General features: G+C 44.5%; 1 protein-coding gene across 1 annotated transcript in view; it reads left to right on the plus strand.

The window, feature by feature from the left end:
• The first annotated feature begins 15,828 nt into the window (after window positions 1-15,828).
• The window catches only part of ITPR3 (inositol 1,4,5-trisphosphate receptor type 3), a 418,536-nt gene continuing 410,690 nt past the window's right edge, over window positions 15,829-23,674 (plus strand). The window contains exon 1 of the mRNA XM_063954848.1: window positions 15,829-15,917. Within this exon, the coding sequence (XP_063810918.1) occupies window positions 15,829-15,917 (89 nt within the window). The remainder of the gene's footprint in view (window positions 15,918-23,674) is intronic.

Raw genomic sequence — 23,674 nt, forward strand, 5'->3', positions numbered from 1 at the left:
CCCATCTCCTGAAGGGTCAGGCAATCCAGGTTCTATCGGACAATGCCACAGAGGAACAGGAAGCAGAGCGGCGATGTGAGAGGTGTCAAAAATCCTCCTCTGGGTGGAGGCCAATGCAAGGGCCATCTCAGCCATATTCATTCCAGGAGTGGACAACTGGGAAGCGGATTTCCTCAGCAGGCACGACCTCCATCCAGGAGAATGGGGCCTGCATCCCCAGGTGTTTCAACAGTTGATCCGCGGGTGGGGCTGTCCGTAGACAGATTTGATGGCTTCTCGTCTCAACAAGAAGCTCTGCCGTTACTGCTCCAGGATGAGGGATCCGCAGGCCATAGCAGTGGATGCGCTGACAACACCGTGGACGTACCAGTTCATGTACCTGTTCCCTCCTCTACCGCTAATACCGAGGGTGCTGCTAAAAAGGGAAATCTTTCTGGCAATTCTCATTGCCCCGGATTGGCATTGACAGGCGTGGTACTCAGACCTCCGGGCCTTGGCTCTGGAGGATCCCTGGCATCTGCCGCTCCAAAACGATCTTCTTCAGCAAGGTCCGTTCATCTATCCAGACTTACAGTGGCTACGTTTGACGGCTTGGAAGTTGGGAGGGAGATTCTAGCAAGAAAAGGTTTTCCCTCCCTGGTTATTTCCACCATGGTCCAGGCCAGGAAACATTATCATCGTATCTGGAAAAAGTATGTTTCCTGGTGTGAAAGTAGAAAGGTTCCTCCTGTGGAATTTAGAATTGGCTGTTTTCTACTTTTCCTGCAAGCGGGAGTGGAAATGGTGAAAAAAAAAGTTCTGGCGCTGCGATTGTGCTGGTTCTCTAAGCTGCTGTTAAAGTGAGAGACAGTCAATCTCTCATAGACTGGAAATACAACGTGTAAAACATAAAAACAGCGCTAATAATAAATCTAAAAAACAGGTGTTTCCTTAAAATAAATCACATACGTTTTAATGTTATTCAACATACATATAAAAAATGCTCTCACAAATGTGAACCATAATAAATAGAGCCTCTAAAGCCAGTCTCTGACCACCGACGTTTTGATATAAATATGCACACCTCTTGGTATCAGTAATGTACCTGTGACCGGTCACAATATCAACAGGATCCTTAGTTTTAAATATGCAGGTATGTCCAATCTTGTGGTATAATTACCAGAATTGCAGTGGATTGGCCGGGTATCCCACCTAGCGAGGGTCCAGAGGCTGTCTCCGATCCGACGCAGATGTTTGGTGGTTTTCCCTCTATTAATTTACCACGTCCATAGATTGGAGAATGTCCAAGATGGTGATGACTGCAATGGTATCCTAAAGGTGGCTTTAGGGTGTCTGGGTCAGGGCTGGTTCCCTTACGCGTTTGGCTGGCGTTTGGCAGCTTTATCAAAGGTGCTCTTACTGGGCTCATATGGCTCTTATATAGGGATAACAATTAACAAAACCTGGAAACACCTGTTCCTATTTCATTAGGTTTATATACACAAAATCGTCTTATCTATACATATATAGCAGCAGAAAGGCAGACATCTTTTAATGAAGGTAAACTATTAAAAAAACGAGATGAATAAAGGTACTAAAATATGGTTTTTATTAAGTGTCAGAATAGGTCCGGTCACATGACCTATATCATGTGATGTGAGTTTACACTCATCGTGTGTCCCTATTGGTCAGCAGCATAAACTAAATGGTAACCATAGTAACCGCCTCCACTGTTCCCCGGTCACATGACTGTATCACCCAACTATTCGGTTGTGTCTCAAAGTCCCTATTCACATGACCGGTGTTGTTTCCTTATAAGGACTTCCGGTTCCGTCATGCCGTCATGTGACCGTGACTAATCCGCCCGTTACAGTGACGTGCCCTAAGGCCCGATCACGTGATCGCCGCTGGGTTTACTACACAGTATAGGAGTACTTTACATTGCGGCCGTGCGGACGTATCATCAGTTCCAAGTCACATGATATTATTCGATCACGTGATCGCCGCTGAGTTTCTTACACAGTATAAGAGTACATTACATTGTGGCCGCGCGGACGTGTCATCAGTTCCAGGTGACATGATATTGTTTACTTTTTCTTAAGGGGACAGAGACCTCTTTTTTAGGGATATAAAATAAACCAATTTTTTCCATACATTTCTACGTGTCCTTTTTCATTCTAAATATCTGAATGGTGGTAAGTATCTATATAAGTTATATTTTATCTTTCAAAAAGAATCAAGTTATAAAATTAAAATTAAGATTAAAATTAAAAATTAATATAGTGCAAGGATGAGAAAGTCAGAGGGGCACAGTGGGATAAAGGAACCCACCTTGGCTGATTGATGAACTAAAGGATTTTCAAGTGCAAATACATGCACACACACATGCCCGCATGTATGCATACATATACACATACGGGTATATGTGTACATACATGCACACAAACACCCACGTGCCCAACACATGGATGCAAATACGGGACATATCTGATGGATATTGAAATTAAAATGGATAAAGAGGATGACCATTATATATATCTCATACAGGAGGGATGATGCATAAGGAGAACAGTATCAGCCCATATTCCCTAGGTCATTTTTGGGAATGAGTGGGAAAAGAAGGGGGGGGGGGGGGAACAAAGACATAGCAAATCATTCATGGATCATAGTACTGAATTTAGCTCCAGGGCCTCATTCAGACCCTGAGGATGGAGATTTCAGTCTGTATGATATGTTCAAGACCAAGTAGTTTTAGCGTACTTGGATCTCCCTGGTGATAATCCAGGAAGTGTCTCGGTACGCTATTAGTTTACCTTCATTAAAAGATGTCTGCCTTTCTGCTGCTATATATGTATAGATAAGACAATTTTGTGTATATAAACCTAATGAAATAGGAACAGGTGTTTCCAGGTTTTGTTAATTGTTATCCCTATATAAGAGCCATATGAGCCCAGTAAGAGCACCTTTGATAAAGCTGCCAAACGCCAGCGAAACGCGTAAGAGAACCAGCCCTGACCCAGACACCCTAAAGCCACCTTCAGGATACCATTGCAGTCATCACCATCTTGGACATTCTCCAATCTATGGACGTGGAAAATTAATAGAGGGAAAACCACCAAACATCTGCGTCGGATCGGAGACAGCCTCTGGACCCTCGCTAGGTGGGATACCCGGCCAATCCACTGCAATTCTGGTAATTATACCACAAGATTGGACATACCTGCCTATTTAAAACTAAGGATCCTGTTGATATTGTGACCGGTCACAGGGACATTACTGATACCAAGAGGTGTGCATATTTATATCAAAACAACGGTGGTCAGAGACTGGCTTTAGAGGCTCTATTTATTATGGTTCACATTTGTGAGAGCATTTTTTATATGTATGTTGAATAACATTAAAACGTATGTGATTTATTTTAAGGAAACACCTGTTTTTTAGATTTGTTATTAGCGCTGTTTTTATGTTTTACACGGGAGTGGAAATGGGCCTACGCTTAGGCTCCATAAAAGTCCAGATTTCGGCGCTCTCTATTTTCTTACAGAAACAGCTTGCTATGTTGCCTGAAGTACAGACTTTCCCTAAGGGTGTTCTTCATATGCAACCACCCTTTGTACCTCCCACGGCTCTGTGGGATCTCAATGTGGTTCTGTCTTTTCTCCAATCGGATTGGTTTGAACCCTTATAGAGAGTGGAGTTGAAATTTCTCACCTGGAAGACACTGATGTTATTGGCATTGGCGTCAGCCAGGCGTATCTCTGAATTAGGGGCCTTGTCCTGCAAGAGTCCTCATTTGATTTTTCATGAAGACAGGGCGGAACTTAGGACCCGTCCCCAGTTCTTGCAGAAGGGGTGTCAACTTTTCATGTGAACCAGCCTATTGTGGTTCCAGTGTTGTCTGATGCTTCGGTAGGTCCTGAGTCCTTGGATGTGGTCAGGGCTCTGAAGATTTATGTCAAAAGGACAGCACATCATCGGAAATCTGACTCGCTGTTTGTCCTTTATGATGCCTCCAAGATTGGTCGGCCAGCTTCTAAGCAATCTATTACTTGTTGGCTCAGGTTGACCATTCAACAGGCCTATACTTCAGCGGCTCTGCCCTTGCCGACATCTATTCAGGCCCACTCAACCAGGTCAGTGGGGTCCTCCTGGATGGCTGTCCAGGGTGTCTTGGCCCTACAATTGTGCCGAGCTGCAACTTGGTCTGGTTCGAACACGTTTGTTAAATTCTATAGGTTTGATACTTTTGCAAAGGATGACCTTCAGTTTGGTCAGGCGGTTTTGCAGGGGTCTCAACACTCTCTCAACCTTTTGGGAGCTTTGGGACTTCCCCATGGTACTAAAGTACAAGACCCCAGTATCCACAAGGACGTAAGAGAAAATAGGAATTTAATACCTATCGGTAATTCCTTTTCTCCTAGTCCGTAGTGGATACAGGGCGCCCGCCTCAGTGCTTCGTTCCTGCTTACCTGTATAAGTACTGGGTTGGACCGACGTTGCGGTCCCGTTTTGTTGTTGGGATAGCCATGCTATCCGGGTTTAGTTAGTGTTGCTATCCTCTGTTCTGGTTAGCGCCCTCCTTTTGTTCATGGTTGTGTGTTGGCTTGTTGCCTCACCTCTGTTGTATTGTTCTTCTCTCATGTTATGTCCATCTCCTCGGGCACAGTTTCCTAGACTGAGTCTGGTAGGAGGGGCATAGAGGGGAGGAGCCAGCACACACATACACACACTAAAAGTTTTAAAGTGAGAGACTCCAGTGGACCCAATCTATACCCCTCCATGGTACTAAAGCACAAGACCCCAGTATCCACTACGGACTAGGAGAAAAGGAATTACCGGTAGGTATTAAATTCCTATGTTTTTCTGCACATTCTTACGTTTATTGTATTGATATACATTTTATGTAACTTGGGATGGCAGCAGATTGTCAGTGATAGTCAGCTGCCATTTTGGGGAGGGGACGGTTGGCAACGCCCTCAATTTCCCAAAACGGAGGCATTTCACAGCTGTTTAGGGGTAGGGAAAAGGCCAGGGATCTCCATCGTTGGACGGAGATTTCCTGGCCCCTGCAATTGGTGGCTTGTGTGTCTCCATTGGTGCCAAAAGCCACCAGAGAGGGAGTCAGTGATCCGATGCTTGCATCCTAGGACCCAGGTTTGATCACTAATGCATCAGTAGGCTTCTACTCGTAATAGACGCCTCTATCACTACTGCTTCCAAGGAAGTGACAGCCACTACACCCACATCTGAATCAGGCCCTTTGTTTCATATGATTTATATCATTCGTCAGGATAGTTTCTGTTTGCCAGACAGGGCTGGTAGGCAATGTATTTGATTATTGCTCTTACACATAATGATTTTGCAGATTTCAAACAGCATCCCCATTAGATAAACCACGCCTGCATTTTTTTCTGCCACATCCATTTTGCCGTTGCCGTGCTCTAGTAGAAAAACTGGGGCCACTTGATTGCATTTGCTCCCCAGGGCAAAAGGTTGCCAGCCAGCCCCTGATGCTATGCCTGGTACATTAGTGGGTGGGATGAACAATCTGTGAAAGTGATGATTCTGTGGTTACCACGCAGCACAGTGGTGCAATGATTATCATGCTGCCTCCCAGCACTGAGGTTCTAGGTTGGATTTCCAGCAATACTAAGGGTTCTACTTACTAAGCCTTTATGACAGATAAAGTGGACAGAGATAAAGTACCAACCAACCAGCTCCTGTCACTTTTCAAGCCAGCCTGTATCATGACGTTAGATGCTGATTGGCTGGTACTTTATCTCTACCCACTTTATCTTTCTCAAAGGCATAGTATATAGACCTATATATACGGTATATGGAGCTTGTATTTTCTCTCAGTGTTAGTATGGGTTTCCTCCAGGTACTCCGGATTTTCTCCTACAATCACAATACATACTAGTAGAGTATTTGGGGCACGGTCCAGACAACGTAGGCGTCTCTGGACCGCACCACTAAAACGGAGCATCGATGCCACAAAACTCGGTGTCGACACCGCATTTCTGCCCCTATCCAGGTCTAAAATTGCATTTTGAAGACAACGCAGTTTAGGACCTTGCACATGCGCATACCGGCGCATGCGTATGTGCAGATGTGTACAAATCGCTTCATACCGATTTTTGCACATCAGCGTCAGGATCTGAATCGGCCCCAGAGATTGTAATCTCCACTGGGGCAGGCACTGATTTGAATTACTAATGCCCCTTTCACATCGCAATGCCAGGTCGCATCCGGGAATTGGAAACGGGTCCTTCTCGGGTGCGACCCGGCATTGGACCCTTACATACTGGCCTCCCGACCCGGCAATACGCCGGGTCAGGTTGCCATCGGGGGTAGGGACCACGGCGGCATCGGGGGTGGGTGCGGAGGCAGCGCTGGGAGATGAGATCATCTCCATACCGCCTCTGCCTATACTGTGAACTGGTTCCGGGCCGCATCGACCCAGCAACCCATTCACACTGCACCTGACCTGGTAATAACCCGGGAATAACCCTTCTATATTCCCGGGTTGGATTACCGGGTCAAGCAACCCAGGAATTTGACAGTGACCCCTTTCACACCACACAGCGACCAGCGTCGACCCGGCAATAAACCAAGTTGATAGTGGGTTATTTGTGCGGTGTGAAAGGGGTTTTAGTAATACTATGTCCTCTGTAAAGCTTTGTGGAATATGTGCGTGCTATATGAATAATTTTGAAAAATAATACTGTGAATTTTGTACTTTGCATTTCATATTTAAAAACAACCACTTAAGTTCAACCAATATAGCAGCCTCAATGTTACATGATTTTTTTCCACGTTGAGACCTTTTTGAGAGAAGCACAATATAAATACACATTTTTTATTATTATTATTATTATTATTATTATTATTGATCCCTGACCCAGTGGAATTAACAAACTCTGTTGCTCCTTGCCTGTACAGAGAGCCTGGCTATATTAGACAATATACAAATAGCAGCATAGAGCTGACTTACTATAACTTTATTTTGATTCTAATGTTGCTAAAATTTGCATTAAACCTTAGCAACTAATCAGACACATGCTCACTGCTCAGTTAAAAGCTAAATGCCGATGTGTTGATTTTGTTCAGTGTTATATTACTGTTGCTATCAGGGGTGCCACAACCTTTGTGAATGGGGGGGAAGATATAATTTAATTTTGGCTCCCCTAAATTGATGAATGTCATCCCCTCGGGGGCACATGGACTTACCCGCCACACCACCTACGTGATGATAAATAATATCTATTTCTTTATCTATCTACAGATGCCGTCAGATTACCTGTGAAGGGGACGCATGTGTGGCTGCATCACGATTGCGATTAGCTGTGCCCATGTGCGACCAGTTCACTGGAGCGTACACAACCGCAGTACAAAGGACACTGGTCTATTTATAATGGGTGCAGTGTATGCGGTGCACACGGGCCCCAGGTGTCCAGATGGGGCTCACACCGCACACCCTGCACCCATTATTTTTAATACGTACTATCCGGAGTCCCGCGGCGCAGCAGTGCTGCTGCAGAAATCCCGGTGTTTCGTGCATGTGCAGTCAGAAAATCACTGGAAAAATGCCCACTGCGCCATTTTCCCGGATATCTGCGCATGCGCTCTAGGATCTGAGATGGTCCCCTAGGGTTTCCCCATTACTAACGGGCAAACTACATGGGGGCTAAACTACTGGGGTCATAACTGCAGGGGCATTACCACTGGGGGCATAACTACTGGGGCTAAACTACATGGGGCTAAACGACTGGGGGCATTACTACAGGCAACATTACTACTGGGGGCAATACTACACAGGGGCATTACCATTAAGGGCATTACTACTGGGGGCACTACTAATGAGGGCATTGTTAAGGGGTCACTTCATAAGGGGCATCACTCCTGGGAACATAAGGGGCACTACTATTGCGGGCATTGCATAAGGGAAACCACTACTATGGGCTCTATATAAGGGGCACTACCGCTACCAGCACAGTGGACATTGCATAAGGAGGACTACTATTGTGGGCATTGTATAAGGGACGCTACTGCTGTGGGCATTATGTGTATTACGAGGTGCTCCTACTGTGGCCATTATTACTATTGTGTGCCCCTTTCTTTTTGAGACCACGCCCCCTTTTTGTGGACGCACGCAATAACTTTATTACATGGGCACCTTGCGGAGGGGCGGAGAGTTCCACCACCTCTCTAGGACCACTTTAAGCACTGGTTACATGTGTTATTAAGGCCAAGGTGATAGGCAAAACCAGAGCTGATGGCTTCCAATTTTAATGTGGACAAGTGTGAGCACAACCCTGCCCAATACCACATAACTGACCCTGAGGATGACAGGTAAGCACAATATACTTATAATTATATTTTTTCCTGTATTTATAAATAAGAAACTTTTGGTCTAAGTGTGCCATAAAAAACGCTGATACTCCAGGGCACCGTGTTCAAAGAAAGTTTGGGAACCACTGGTTTAGTTTTTTTACCACTTTATTTATTTAGTTTTCAGTATTTTGAATACATTATAATAACTAGAGATGTGCACTTGAAATTTTTCGGGTTTTGTGTATTGGTTTTGGGTTCGGTTCCGCGGCAGTGTTTTGGGTTCGACCGCGTTTTGGCAAAACCTCACCGAATTATTTTTGTCGGATTCGGGTGTGTTTTGGATTCGGGTGTTTTTTTCAAAAAACCCTAAAAAACAGCTTAAATCATAGAATTTGGGGGTCATTTTGATCCCAAAGTATTATTAACCTCAAAAACCATAATTTCCACTCATTTTCAGTCTATTCTGAATACCTCACACCTCACAATATTATTTTTAGTCCTAAAATTTGCACCGAGGTAGCTGTGTGAGTAAGATAAGCGACCCTAGTGGCCGACACAAACACCGGGCCCATCTAGGAGTGGCACTGCAGTGTCACGCAGGATGGCCCTTCCAAAAAACACTCCCCAAACAGCACATGACGCAAAGAAAAAAAGAGGCGCAATGAGGTAGCTGTGTGAGTAAGATAAGCGACCCTAGTGGCCGACACAAACACCTGGCCCATCTAGGAGTGGCACTGCAGTGTCACGCAGGATGGCCCTTCCAAAAAACACTCCCCAAACAGCACATGACGCAAAGAAAAAAAGAGGCGCAATGAGGTAGCTGTGTGAGTAAGATAAGCGACCCTAGTGGCCGACACAAACACCGGGCCCATCTAGGAGTGGCACTGCAGTGTCACGCAGGATGGCCCTTCCAAAAAACACTCCCCAAACAGCACATGACGCAAAGAAAAAAAGAGGCGCAATGAGGTAGCTGTGTGAGTAAGATAAGCGACCCTAGTGGCCGACACAAACACCTGGCCCATCTAGGAGTGGCACTGCAGTGTCACGCAGGATGGCCCTTCCAAAAAACACTCCCCAAACAGCACATGACGCAAAGAAAAAAAGAGGCGCAATGAGGTAGCTGTGTGAGTAAGATAAGCAACCCTAGTGGCCGACACAAACACCGGGCCCATCTAGGAGTGGCACTGCAGTGTCACGCAGGATGGCCCTTCCAAAAAACACTCCCCAAACAGCACATGACGCAAAGAAAAAAAGAGGCGCAATGAGGTAGCTGTGTGAGTAAGATAAGCGACCCTAGTGGCCGACACAAACACCGGGCCCATCTAGGAGTGGCACTGCAGTGTCACGCAGGATGGCCCTTCCAAAAAACACTCCCCAAACAGCACATGACGCAAAGAAAAATTAAAGAAAAAAGAGGTGCAAGATGGAATTGTCCTTGGGCCCTCCCACCCACCCTTATGTTGTATAAACAGGACATGCACACTTTAACCAACCCATCATTTCAGTGACAGGGTCTGCCACACGACTGTGACTGAAATGACGGGTTGGTTTGGACCCCCACCGAAAAAGAAGCAATTAATCTCTCCTTGCACAAACTGGCTCTACAGAGGCAAGATGTCCACCTCATCATCATCCTCCGATATATCACCGTGTACATCCCGCTCCTCACAGATTATCAATTCGTCCCCACTGGAATCCACCATCTCAGCTCCCTGTGTACTTTGTGAAGGCAATTGCTGCTGGTCAATGTCTCCACGGAGGAATTGATTATAATTCATTTTAATGAACATCATCTTCTCCACATTTTCTGGAAGTAACCTCGTACGCCGATTGCTGACAAGGTGAGCGGCGGCACTAAACACTCTTTCGGAGTACACACTTGTGGGAGGGCAACTTAGGTAGAATAAAGCCAGTTTGTGCAAGGGCCTCCAAATTGCCTCTTTTTCCTGCCAGTATAAGTACGGACTGTCTGACGTGCCTACTTGGATGCGGTCACTCATATAATCCTCCACCATTCTTTCAATGGTGAGAGAATCATATGCAGTGACAGTAGACGACATGTCCGTAATCGTTGTCAGGTCCTTCAGTCCGGACCAGATGTCAGCATCAGCAGTCGCTCCAGACTGCCCTGCATCACCGCCAGCGGGTGGGCTCGGAATTCTGAGCCTTTTCCTCGCACCCCCAGTTGCGGGAGAATGTGAAGGAGGAGATGTTGACAGGTCGCGTTCCGCTTGACTTGACAATTTTGTCACCAGCAGGTCTTTGAACCCCAGCAGACTTGTGTCTGCCGGAAAGAGAGATCCAAGGTAGGTTTTAAATCTAGGATCGAGCACGGTGGCCAAAATGTAGTGCTCTGATTTCAACAGATTGACCACCCGTGAATCCTTGTTAAGCGAATTAAGGGCTCCATCCACAAGTCCCACATGCCTAGCGGAATCGCTCCCTTTTAGCTCCTCCTTCAATGCCTCCAGCTTCTTCTGCAAAAGCCTGATGAGGGGAATGACCTGACTCAGGCTGGCAGTGTCTGAACTGACTTCACGTGTGGCAAGTTCAAAAGGTTGCAGAACCTTGCACAACGTTGAAATCATTCTCCACTGCGCTTGAGACAGGTACATTCCACCTCCTATATCGTGCTCAATTGTATAGGCTTGAATGGCCTTTTGCTGCTCCTCCAACCTCTGAAGCATATATAGGGTTGAATTCCACCTCGTTACCACTTCTTGCTTCAGATGATGGCAGGGCAGGTTCAGGCGTTTTTGGTGGTGCTCCAGTCTTCTGTACGTGGTGCCTGTCCTCCGAAAGTGTCCCGCAATTCTTCTGGCCACCGACAGCATCTCTTGCACGCCCCTGTCGTTTTTTAAAAAATTCTGCACCACCAAATTCAAGGTATGTGCAAAACATGGGACGTGCTGGAATTTGCCCATATTTAATGCACACACAATATTGCTGGCGTTGTCCGATGCCACAAATCCACAGGAGAGTCCAATTGGGGTAAGCCATTCCGCGATGATCTTCCTCAGTTGCCGTAAGAGGTTTTCAGCTGTGTGCGTATTCTGGAAACCGGTGATACAAAGCGCAGCCTGCCTAGGAAAGAGTTGGCGTTTGCGAGATGCTGCTACTGGTGCCGCCGCTGCTGTTCTTGCGGCGGGCGTCCATACATCTACCCAGTGGGCTGTCACAGTCATATAGTCTTGACCCTGCCCTGCTCCACTTGTCCACATGTCCGTGGTTAAGTGGACATTGGGTACAACTGCATTTTTTAGGACACTGGTGAGTCTTTTTCTGACGTCCGTGTACATTCTCGGTATCGCCTGCCTAGAGAAGTGGAACCTAGATGGTATTTGGTAACGGGGGCACACTGCCTCAACAAATTGTCTAGTTCCCTGTGAACTAACGGAGGATACCGGACGCACGTCTAACACCAACATAGTTGTCAAGGCCTCAGTTATCCGCTTTGCAACAGGATGACTGCTGTGATATTTCATCTTCCTCGCAAAGGACTGTTGGACAGTCAATTGCTTGGTGGAAGTAGTAAAAGTGGGCTTATGACTTCCCCTCTGGGATGACCATCGACTCCCAGCAGCAACAACAGCAGCGCCAGCAGCAGTAGGCGTTACACGCAAGGATGCATCGGAGGAATCCCAGGCAGGAGAGGACTCGTCAGAATTGCCAGTGACATGGCCTGCAGGACTATTGGCATTCCTGGGGAAGGAGGAAATTGACACTGAGGGAGTTGGTGGGGTGGTTTGCGTGAGCTTGGTTACAAGAGGAAGGGATTTACTGGTCAGTGGACTGCTTCCGCTGTCGCCCAAAGTTTTTGAACTTGTCACTGACTTATTATGAATGCGCTGCAGGTGACGTATAAGGGAGGATGTTCCGAGGTGGTTAACGTCCTTACCCCTACTTATTACAGCTTGACAAAGGCAACAGACGGCTTGACAAATGTTGTCCGCATTTCTGGTGAAATACTTCCACACCGAAGAGCTGATTTTTTTGGTATTTTCACCAGGCATGTCAACGGCCCTATTCCTCCCACGGACAACAGGTGTCTCCCCGGGTGCCTGACTTAAACAAACCACCTCACCATCAGAATCCTCCTTGTCAATTTCCTCCCCAGCGCCAGCAACACCCATATCCTCCTCATCCTGGTGTACTTCAACACTGACATCTTCAATCTGACTATCAGGAACTGGACTGCGGGTGCTCCTTCCAGCACTTGCAGGGGGCGTGCAAATGGTGGAAGGCGCATGCTCTTCACGTCCAGTGTTGGGAAGGTCAGGCATCGCAACCGACACAATTGGACTCTCCTTGTGGATTTGGGATTTCGAAGAACGCACAGTTCTTTGCGGTGCTTTTGCCAGCTTGAGTCTTTTCAGTTTTCTAGCGAGAGGCTGAGTGCTTCCATCCTCATGTGAAGCTGAACCACTAGCCATGAACATAGGCCAGGGCCTCAGCCGTTCCTTGCCACTCCGTGTGGTAAATGGCATATTGGCAAGTTTACGCTTCTCCTCCGACAATTTTATTTTAGATTTTGGAGTCCTTTTTTTACTGATATTTGGTGTTTTGGATTTTACATGCTCTGTACTATGACATTGGGCATCGGCCTTGGCAGACGACGTTGCTGGCATTTCATCGTCTCGGCCATGACTAGTGGCAGCAGCTTCAGCACGAGGTGGAAGTGGATCTTGATCTTTCCCTAATTTTGGAACCTCAACATTTTTGTTCTCCATATTTTAATAGGCACAACTAAAAGGCACCTCAGGTAAACAATGGAGATGGATGGATACTAGTATACTTATGGATGGACGAGCGACTGTCGACACAGAGGTAGCTACAGCCGTGGACTACCGTACTGTGTCTGCTGCTAATATAGACTGGATGATAATGAGATGAAATCAATATATATATATAATATCACTAGTACTGCAGCCGGACAGGTATATATATTTATTATGTAATGACTGATGACGGACCTGCTGGACACTGTCAGCTCAGCAGCACCGCAGACTGCTACAGTAAGCTACTATAGTAGTATGTATAAAGAAGAAAAAAAAAAACACGGGTAGGTGGTATACAATTATGGATGGACCAGCGACTGCCGACACAGAGGTAGCTACAGCCGTGGACTACCGTACTGTGTCTGCTGCTATATAGACTGGATGATAATGAGATGAAATCAATATATATATATATAATATCACTAGTACTGCAGCCGGACAGGTATATATATTTATTATGTAATGACTGATGACGGACCTGCTGGACACTGTCAGCTCAGCAGCACCGCAGACTGCTACAGTAAGCTACTATAGTAGTATGTATAAAGAAGAAAGAAAAAAAAAAAACCACGGGTAGGTGGTATACAATTATGGATGGACCAGCGACTGCCGACACAGAGGTAGCTACAGCCGTGGACTACCGTACTGTGTCTGCTGCTAATATAGACTGGATGATAATGAGATGAAATCAATATATATATATATAATATCACTAGTACTGCAGCCGGACAGGTATATATATTTATTATGTAATGACTGATGACGGACCTGCTGGACACTGTCAGCTCAGCAGCACCGCAGACTGCTACAGTAAGCTACTATAGTAGTATGTATAAAGAAAAAAAAAAAAAAAACCACGGGTAGGTGGTATACAATTATGGATGGACCAGCGACTGCCGACACAGAGGTAGCTACAGCCGTGGACTACCGTACTGTGTCTGCTGCTAATATAGACTGGATGATAATGAGATGAAATCAATATATATATATATAATATCACTAGTACTGCAGCCGGACAGGTATATATATTTATTATGTAATGACTGATGACGGACCTGCTGGACACTGTCAGCTCAGCAGCACCGCAGACTGCTACAGTAAGCTACTATAGTAGTATGTATAAAGAAGAAAGAAAAAAAAAAACCACGGGTAGGTGGTATACAATTATGGATGGACCAGCGACTGCCGACACAGAGGTAGCTACAGCCGTGGACTACCGTACTGTGTCTGCTGCTAATATAGACTGGATGATAATGAGATGAAATCAATATATATATATATATATAATATCACTAGTACTGCAGCCGGACAGGTATATATATTTATTATGTAATGACTGATGACGGTCCTGCTGGACACTGTCAGCTCAGCAGCACCGCAGACTGCTACAGTAAGCTACTATAGTAGTATGTATAAAGAAGAAAGAAAAAAAAAAAACCACGGGTATGTGGTATACAATATTATATATATATTATATACAATTATATATATATATATATATATATATTAAACTGGTGGTGACTGGTGGTCAGGTCACTGGTCACACTATCAGCAACTTGCAAGTAGTACTCCTAAGCAGACAATCACAATATATATTATACTGGTGGTCAGTGTGGTCACAATGGCAGTGTGGCACTCTGGCAGCAAAAGTGTGCACTGTACGTTATATGTACTCCTGAGTCCTGCTCTCAGACTCTAACTGCTCCCCACTGTCAGTGTCTCCCCCACAAGTCAGATAATATACAGTCACACTATCTATCACTTCAGCAAGTAACTAGTACTCCTCCTAATGCTCCCCAAAATTACTACTGTGTCTCTCTCTACTGTCTCACTCTCTTCTCTATAAACGGAGAGGACGCCAGCCACGTCCTCTCCCTATGAATCTCAATGCACGTGTGAAAATGGCGGCGACGCGCGGCTCCTTATATAGAATCCGAGTCTCGCGATAGAATCCGAGCCTCGCGAGAATCCTACAGCGGGATGATGACGTTCGGGCGCGCTCGGGTTAACCGAGCAAGGCGGGAAGATCCGAGTCGCTCGGACCCGTGTAAAAAAACATGAAGTTCGGGCGGGTTCGGTTTCCGAGGAACCGAACCCGCTCATCTCTAATAATAACATGAAACAATCTGTACAGACGGTTACAAGTATATTTGGGGCTTGACCAGTCCAGGCAATAAATACACATACAGTAGTGACACAAATGTTGTGTCCCTATACACACACACACACACACACACACACACACACACACACACACACACACACACACACACACACACACACACACGCTCATTTGAAGTATAGAAAAGCATGTAGAGAGTTAAACCGGCGTGGTGGTTACAGTGCATGAGTGCAGCAGCAGCAGCAGCAGCAGCAGCAGCAGCAGCAGCGGCAGGGGTGTGTCTGTGCCCATAGACACTATTTGCATGTAAGGAAACTTCCTGGTTATGTACAGGTGAAGAGAAAGAGAGCAGGAAAGGACTGGAGGAGGGATATACTGATAAAGGACAACAGGGAAAGAGAAGAAGAAGCTGCAGCAGCACTAATCTCCCGGGCGCCAAAATAGTGAGAAGGGATGAGAGAGACAGCATAGAGGAGCACACGTACATGTGAGAGTCAGCTCAGCAAAGAGAGGGGCACATACCGGATCGCTACAGGAGTGCTGCAAGAGTTATGCCCTCTCTCCTCACAGCACCGTGCATCTGATCGCCCATCCTGCCAGAGTTCCTGCACTAGAATGAGTGAGAAATCCAGCTTCCTGCACATTGGGGACATCGTATCCCTGTATGCTGAGGGGACGGTGTGCGGCTTCATCAGCACCCTCGGGTAAGTAGGTGGCAGCAAATCATTCTGCTTTTATACATGGGCACTGAGGAAGATGTGACAGCTGTCTGTGTGTGCTCCCGGAGAATGCTTCTATGAGTATGTGTAATATACTGGTTATGTACAGTACAAGAGAAAGAGGAGAGGAGTATGGTATAATTGAGGGGAATTCTACACTGCCTCATAAATCCCTAGTTTATGCAAAAGCAGCTGTTATGCCCAGGTATAGGGGCATAGAGTATGTATTAAAAATCATACAATGCATATTGCAGCGGGAATAATGATTTTCTGCATGATTATCCCCCCTATGTACTAACTGTAACTCGCAAGGATAGTGGCAGTGATAGCCGCTATCCCAGTGAATGACATACCCAGCATATTGGAGGAGTTCTTCACTTCTTTAGAAGACTCCTCCGTGGGAATGCGACACTGCGCATGTGAGTGTCAGTATCTGGAGCCAGATGGAGGCTGTGGGAGAGGGTTCTACGATCGCTCTCCTGCGAGAATGTGACCATAGTCATGCAGCGGATTGCTTTACGCCTACAGTTGTAGTCATGCTCATCTTTGCTGTGATGCTGTATCACGGGATGCTGCATGCTGCGCCAGGCTGTGACTATTTGCGAATAGCTGCAGCCCATGCAGTGTGCCGCGATGCAGCATAGATGAGTATGGCTGCACCTGTATGAGTCAACGAGGCAAAACAATAAACAGCTTCACTTTTTGGAGTTTGGTACATACGGCTCAGACTGTAATCCCCCACTGATAATAATGGGGACTGCGATCTGCAACGGTAGTTAGCCTTTTGCAGGAGATTTGTGTGAACTCTGCGTTAGGCTATTGCTACATAAAACTATGAAGAAACAGTAGTTTCTGCATAATTTTATGAAAAAACAGCACTGATAATTACTGTAGACCCATAATATTTTTCTATTTACCCAAAGCAACCACTGGTGTCCTTCATGGAGTGTTTCGGTTAGTAGCCATCTAAAGCAATATCATAAGCAAGCTAGCCATCACCTATTTATTATTACTATTATTATTATTAATAATAATAATAATAATAATAATAATAATAGCATTCATTTGTATAGCGCCATCAAATTCTGTTGGGACAGTGATAAAGGAAAACAGGCAGAGCGGTAAGAGGTCACTGCACACAAGCTTATCATTTGGGCAGCATGAATGGTGTAATGATTAGCATTACTGCCTTACAGCACTAAGTTCATGACTTCCATTCCCACCATGGCCCTAACTGTGTGGAGTTTGTATATTCTCCCTGTGCTTGCGTGGGTAATCCGGTTTCCTCCCACAATCCCAAAATATGGCACCTAACAAAAATTAACTCTAGTGTGAATGTGTGCGCGTGTACATGTGATAGGGAATATAGATTGTAAGCTCCACTGGGGCAGGGACTTATGTGAATGGGCATATATTCTCTCTGTAAAGCGCTGCAGAATATGTGTGTGTTATATAAATGACTGGTAATAATAAATACATTTATAGACTAGTTAGCAGGTACAGGTACACTGTCCTCTGGCATGGTAACAGCCAAGACTGGTAAGGGAAAAAATGTACTACAAATATAAATAATTTTCCCTTTTTAAAAATAACTTTTTCTGTTTGTTTTTGTTTTTTTAACAATATTTATTTTTCCCATTTTGTTTTTTTGTTTTTAATGAATCTGCAGCTGGAACGCAGAGTCAGGTTTCCAGTGCAAGTCGGGTCATCAATGCAAATTGGGGACCTGGACTTGGTAGTGAAGCAATACTACTGCCAGCCACTATTGGCGGGAAACTCATGGTCACTCAGCTGCCCCAGCAAACTTTTTTTTTAAAGAACTGACATGAAAAATATTTTCTATTGCTGCAATAAGCAGCGATAGAAAAAAAATCTTCTTTTGGGGTCATCTAAACAGGCCGCACAATCTGAATGAGCGACAGGTTATGTATATACAACTAGTGCAAGATTAAAGCTGCGTACACATTATATGATGCGTACTCAGCTAATATGTCAGGCTCATGGGCCGGCATATCAGATCCTGGGTACACATCACAGAGATCGCATCAGAAAGATCACTGTTCCGTCTTTCATTAGCATACACCAGATGCGATATCACCCGGTTGGCCATGCAGCTCGGCCGACTAGGTGACGTCACATGCAACCGCTGGCACCTTCATATTGGGCATACACACTCAACGATATGCCCGATATGTCATTTCCGGGTGTCTGATATGTTGTTCTGAATCGGGCAGATACAATATATCGGGCTCATATCGCCTCTGTGTATCCAGCTTAAGGGAGTTTTACAGATTTGTTATACAACACAATAAAAGGCACTTTGGGCCGAGTTGTATGCAAGTGCATTTTTAAGTTGCAATTATGTGAGTAATGTAGATTTAATCTCACTGTGCATGCACTCAGTTGAGCCACTGTTTTGAGATACCTGTAATGACCACATATAGAACATGGCACATTGAGATGCAAGAAAACCTGCTGTGTATATATTATAAGGTTACAGTTGTGTCTAAATGTGTGTTTTGTGGGTTTATAGCAAAATGTGTACTGTGAGCTTAAATAATAGAGTTATATGTTAAGACGACTCAATATAGACAAAAATGGGAATGTGAGTGTTTTTAAAAGTATGTAGGTGTTAACGCTCTGCCAATATTTGGATAGAGCACTGTACAGTGAGTTTAATGGGTGCGGTGCTGAGATGCTGTGCCATAAAGCCTGCAGAGGGTAATGCACATGTTTGTATTACAATCTCTCTCTCTCTCTCTCTCTCTCTCTCTAGATGCCCTTATGCCCTTATTTGTATGCGAAGTATATATATATATATATATATTTATATATATATATATATATATATATATATATATAAGTAATCACAACATGTGTATTTATGTGCCCACGTACAGAGTACAGTATAAGCTATATGCATGGACAATGTTTAGGCTGCTGTTTGTGCTGCCAGGCCCTAGAAATACAGGTCACTCAAGTCCAACTTGACTCCTACTCCCCTATAGGTGTTACTTTACTGTCTAATTCCATTAAGTATGTTTAACACTGCTATAATGATTAAAAGCTTATGAAGCCTTAGGCAAGCCGCAACCTAATAGTTTGGACAGACTTGAGGGTATAGTAAAATGTTGTTTATAGTTCCACTCTTAGTTTGTGTTTAAATTGACTTCAGTGATTAAGATGGCTTTAATAATAATAATAATAATAGCAGTAAACTTGTCAGTACATCCCCACATACAACACTCCAATTATTGGTATATATATATATATATATATATATAGTCCATGGAAACAGCCCGGCACTCCGTTGTCCCCATAGGGGTATCGCTCCGGTGCCCTCCTAGGGGTATGGTGGCCCCAATATGCAGAATAGAGGGTGACGGCGCCACTCAGAGTCTTTCACACCCAGGTAAATCAAAGCAGAAGGTGCATTTATTAGTCAACGTTTCGGGGGACGGGCCCCCTTCCTCAGGACACCAGAGGAAGGGGGCCAGTCCCCCGAAACGTTGACTAATAAATGCACCTTCTGCTTTGATTTACCTTGGTGTGAAAGACTCTGAGTGCCGCCGTCACCCTCTATTCTATATATATATATATATATATATACACACACACACACACACACACACACACACACACACACACACACACACACGCCAGTCTATGTACAGCGTTACATTCTTTCTCCTTATTTGGCACCTGCTTGACAATATTTTACTGCTTGTGCAGCAACTATTACCTGATGCTGTATATGAATGAGTAATCCCCTATGCATAGTGGTACCAAGTGACTCTCTTGAATGGGTTAAAGAAAGTTATGTCTCTGTGCCCTGTAGATAATGAGAGGAAATGAAGTGGGGGGGAGAAGGCAGGAGAAAGGGGCTGGATACTGTGTGTCCCTGTCCCTTTTTCCACTCATTGCCACAGGGAGCAGCAACTGTTTAAGACAATTCCCTAAATAGTTAAGAACTGAAACATTAAAGTCTGTGTTAACTGGTACACAGGCAATGTACATAACCGTAATATAATATAATATTAAAACATGACTTCAAAATATGAAAACATTTTAAGTAACATTGTCAACTTGGTCATTCCTTTTGCTCAACATGACACAGCTTGTTTTTGATGCCTCACATCTTATTTATAACAGTGATGCTGCAGAACATATATTATCATCCTATCCTGTAAATCCAGGGATACAGCATTAATTAACATAAAAAAATAAAATAAAAATTATAATATAGGTTGAACTCGATGGACATTTGTCTTTTTTCAAACTCTACAACTATGTAACTATGTAACTATGTAAATTAAGGAGAGGGTCCGCATCACCCATGGACTTGTTACACTTGCAGAAACACTAGTTCCTGGATGTTTCACGTATTGGGCTCATTCATTATTAGGTGCCCAATGGGGCTGCCCATTATTCAGTAAACAGAGTTTGCCTCTGTGCACATACCCCATCTTCAAATGTCATTGGTTCCCAGAGCCATGCTCTTTACTCTGGGATGGAGGTACGGTTTGTGAAGAAAAATCCCTTGCCTTCTCTGATCCTGCGTCCCCTCCAGCAATCCACATGCGTGAACTCTGGTCATGCATGTGCACTAACACTGTTGGGATGGTCCTGGCAGTGTAAAATTCCGCCGCCACTAATTATCTGTGGTAAGTATTGTGGTAACGGCTGCTTTTTGGAGCAGCCATCCCCGCACCGAAGCAATATTGAAATGCTATGGAACTTGGATCCTTGATTATTCCCCAACAATGAATTGGCTCCATGTATGTCTTTTCTTTCCCAATGTAGATACCAGCAGCTTTTTATTTAAAACTCTATAATGAAATTGCTCATGGACTGGACATGTTTTTGCTTTTTATTGTTGATGTGATGTTTGTTGTGAGTCTGTAACAGTAGTCACTTCAAATCCCTCAAAGACAATTCAGAACTCATATATTACAACTGTGCAATAGTTTGCAGGATTATTTCTTTATTTCAAACCCATTATTGGTTTTCAAATTATCCTTGTGATTTAGTCAAATTAGCACATTTTTGCTTTTCATGACCTTATCTTGTCAATAGGTTATCTTTAGCAGGTCTTTATAGGCATCCAAGGAATTTTTAGGATGGGCTATGTAATTGCCCACATCCTTAAGACATGTTACACTTTAGATTTACGTCCATGTCCAGATTTTTTATTGGCTCAGTCATTTGTTTATTATTTAATTTAATCACACAGTAGATATTCTCTGTAATTTGCTGCGGAATATGTGTGCACTATATAAAAAAACTGGTAATAAATAATAACAAATAGTAAGTGCCATGGAACTTCCATGCAAGTTAGGGTCCACCCAAATACCACATGCAGATCAAACTGTGCTGCTGTACTTATATACTTCAAATGCCAAATGCATGGTTCTCCAACCTTCAAAGGAGCCATACAATACCACAGGTTGAGTAATGAATCAAAACAATACATTTATTTAAAGGTATACCAATCTGTAATATAAGATCAAGAAGTGTTACAAGTTGTAACAAACAAATCTGACTGTTCAGTGTTATATGAGGTTGGTAAGATTTTTCAGCAGCTTTTGTATATTAAACTGGGTACACACCATGCAATGGTGCAACATGGCGTTGCGATGTAATGACACATCGCATCTGCCGTACATGCCAGACAACCTGCTGTACGTTGATACAGTGTATCGTTGCATGTATGTAACTACATCCGCGTCGCCCATGGAATCGGCCCACTGGATTTGCAGCACATCCAATAGGATGATTCAGTGAACAATGGACAGGTACGATGAATTGAATTACACACTATAGTATGTGTATGATGTATTGTCCTGATCCACGTTTGAACGATTTAGGTGTAAGGCTGGAAAAGGTACAACTCAATTGTTGCACATGATGCTTTTTGAATGCCTGATGATAAAAAGGTCTGTGCATATGTGTAAGGGGAACCAAATATAGACAACAACTTTGCAGCACACTGGCACATAATTGCCCTGCCTAAAAAGGCACAGAATGAGATTAACCTGCCTTATTCTCAGTTTATGAATTGCTGTGCTTTAACCGTTGTAACAGGACTTAGGGGGAGATGTACAGTACTGAGCCTTGAAAAGTGATACATTTCACAGTGATAAAGTACCAGCCAATCAGCTTCTAACTGCCATGTTACAGGCTGGGTTTGAAAAATGACTGGAGTGGTTGGCTGGTACTTTATCACCGTGAAATTAATCACTTTTCAAGGCTTAGTATATCTGGCCCTTATTTAGTAAGAGCTGGGGTCACAGGTAAAGCACAGTAGGGCATAAAGCACACTTCCCAACATTTAAGAGGTGGGGTTGGAAATTTGTGAGTGTGCCCTCGGCATGCCCCCATTGCCCATCATGTTGGGGGGTATGGGCGTGCATCACTCTGGGAGTGTGTCCTTTATTTCTCTTTATTAATTAGATTCACCATGGTGAGGTAGATTCTCTCCAAAATCAGGGAGGTTGGAAGGTATGCATAAAGCAGGGTATAAGAGCAAGAGCCAACGGGGAACATGGGTAGGATGTACTAAAGTGGAAATGCTGCCAAAACCCCGAAAACGCTTTGGACACATTTTCCATATGTACTAAGCCCCGCACTGTGGGGCTTTATTGTGGAGAGTAACGCCAGATTTACCCTGTAGAAGCCTATTAGGTTCTTTCTGCATTGTGATGTGAGAGGGATCAGATCCCTCCCAGCACCTCCCACGGCCGCCGCTGCCATCTGCGCATGCACAGAGGGACTCCCGGGCCGAAACCCGAAAGTCCCTAGTTTGCAAAGGACAGCTCTTAGCGGGTGAGATGTTCTTTGCAATACTAATCGCATATCTTAGTACATATGCGATTAGTAGCAATGTGATGTATGGCGTGATGTACCGCAATTGCTTAGTACACCCCACCCTACAGGAGAGAAAAAGACTGACTGGTTGTAAAGCAGTAAGGAGCCTGGAGACCGAGAGATGCGGTTACTGAGAAAATGAATGGGAAAATGAATGAGAAAATCCACTATGATCTCACAAGGGTATGGGGACAACATAATATGAGCAGATTTGTTTGCGTTTGTGGTTAGTTTTATTATGCTGACAATTCTTGAATAAATTGTGAAGAGATGCAAATATAGTCATATAAAAAAGAAGGCACATCCTCTATCAAAGCTGAATAATCATTTAGCGTTTACCATGATTTAAAATTTGCTAAAGATAATTTCCTGAAAAAAATAACCAATTGGATACTTTTAAATTGTCATTAGTTATTAAAAAAAATAAATCAACATGAAGTACACCCTGCGCTCATATTATCGTAGAAGATAATTTTGAGATGGATGCCGCTTATCAGGTGTACTTCATTATTTTATCATCTGGAAGTACTCACAACTGTCTATAATAGCAGAACCCTTGGCTGGTCAGTCTGGAGGGGTTTGGCCTGAAATGCCGGCGGTCATAGTACCGACCACGGTATCCCAAAGTTTAGAGTCCCAACAGGAGTCGGGAAAGCATGCTACCCCCTTCCCCCACCACAGACCCCTAGCCCTCCCTTACTGCAGCCTAAACCTAAGCCACCCCCTGCAGCCTAACCCTAACCCTCCCCTGTGGTGCCTAAACCCAACTTCCCCTTCTCGCAGCCTAAACCTAACCCTCCCTCACCTGCAGCCTAAACCTAAGCCACCCCCTGCAGCCTAACCCCAACCCTCCGCTGTGGTGCCTAAACCCAACT

Source organism: Pseudophryne corroboree, chromosome 2 (assembly GCF_028390025.1).
Source record: "Pseudophryne corroboree isolate aPseCor3 chromosome 2, aPseCor3.hap2, whole genome shotgun sequence".
Lineage (NCBI taxonomy): Eukaryota > Metazoa > Chordata > Amphibia > Anura > Myobatrachidae > Pseudophryne > Pseudophryne corroboree.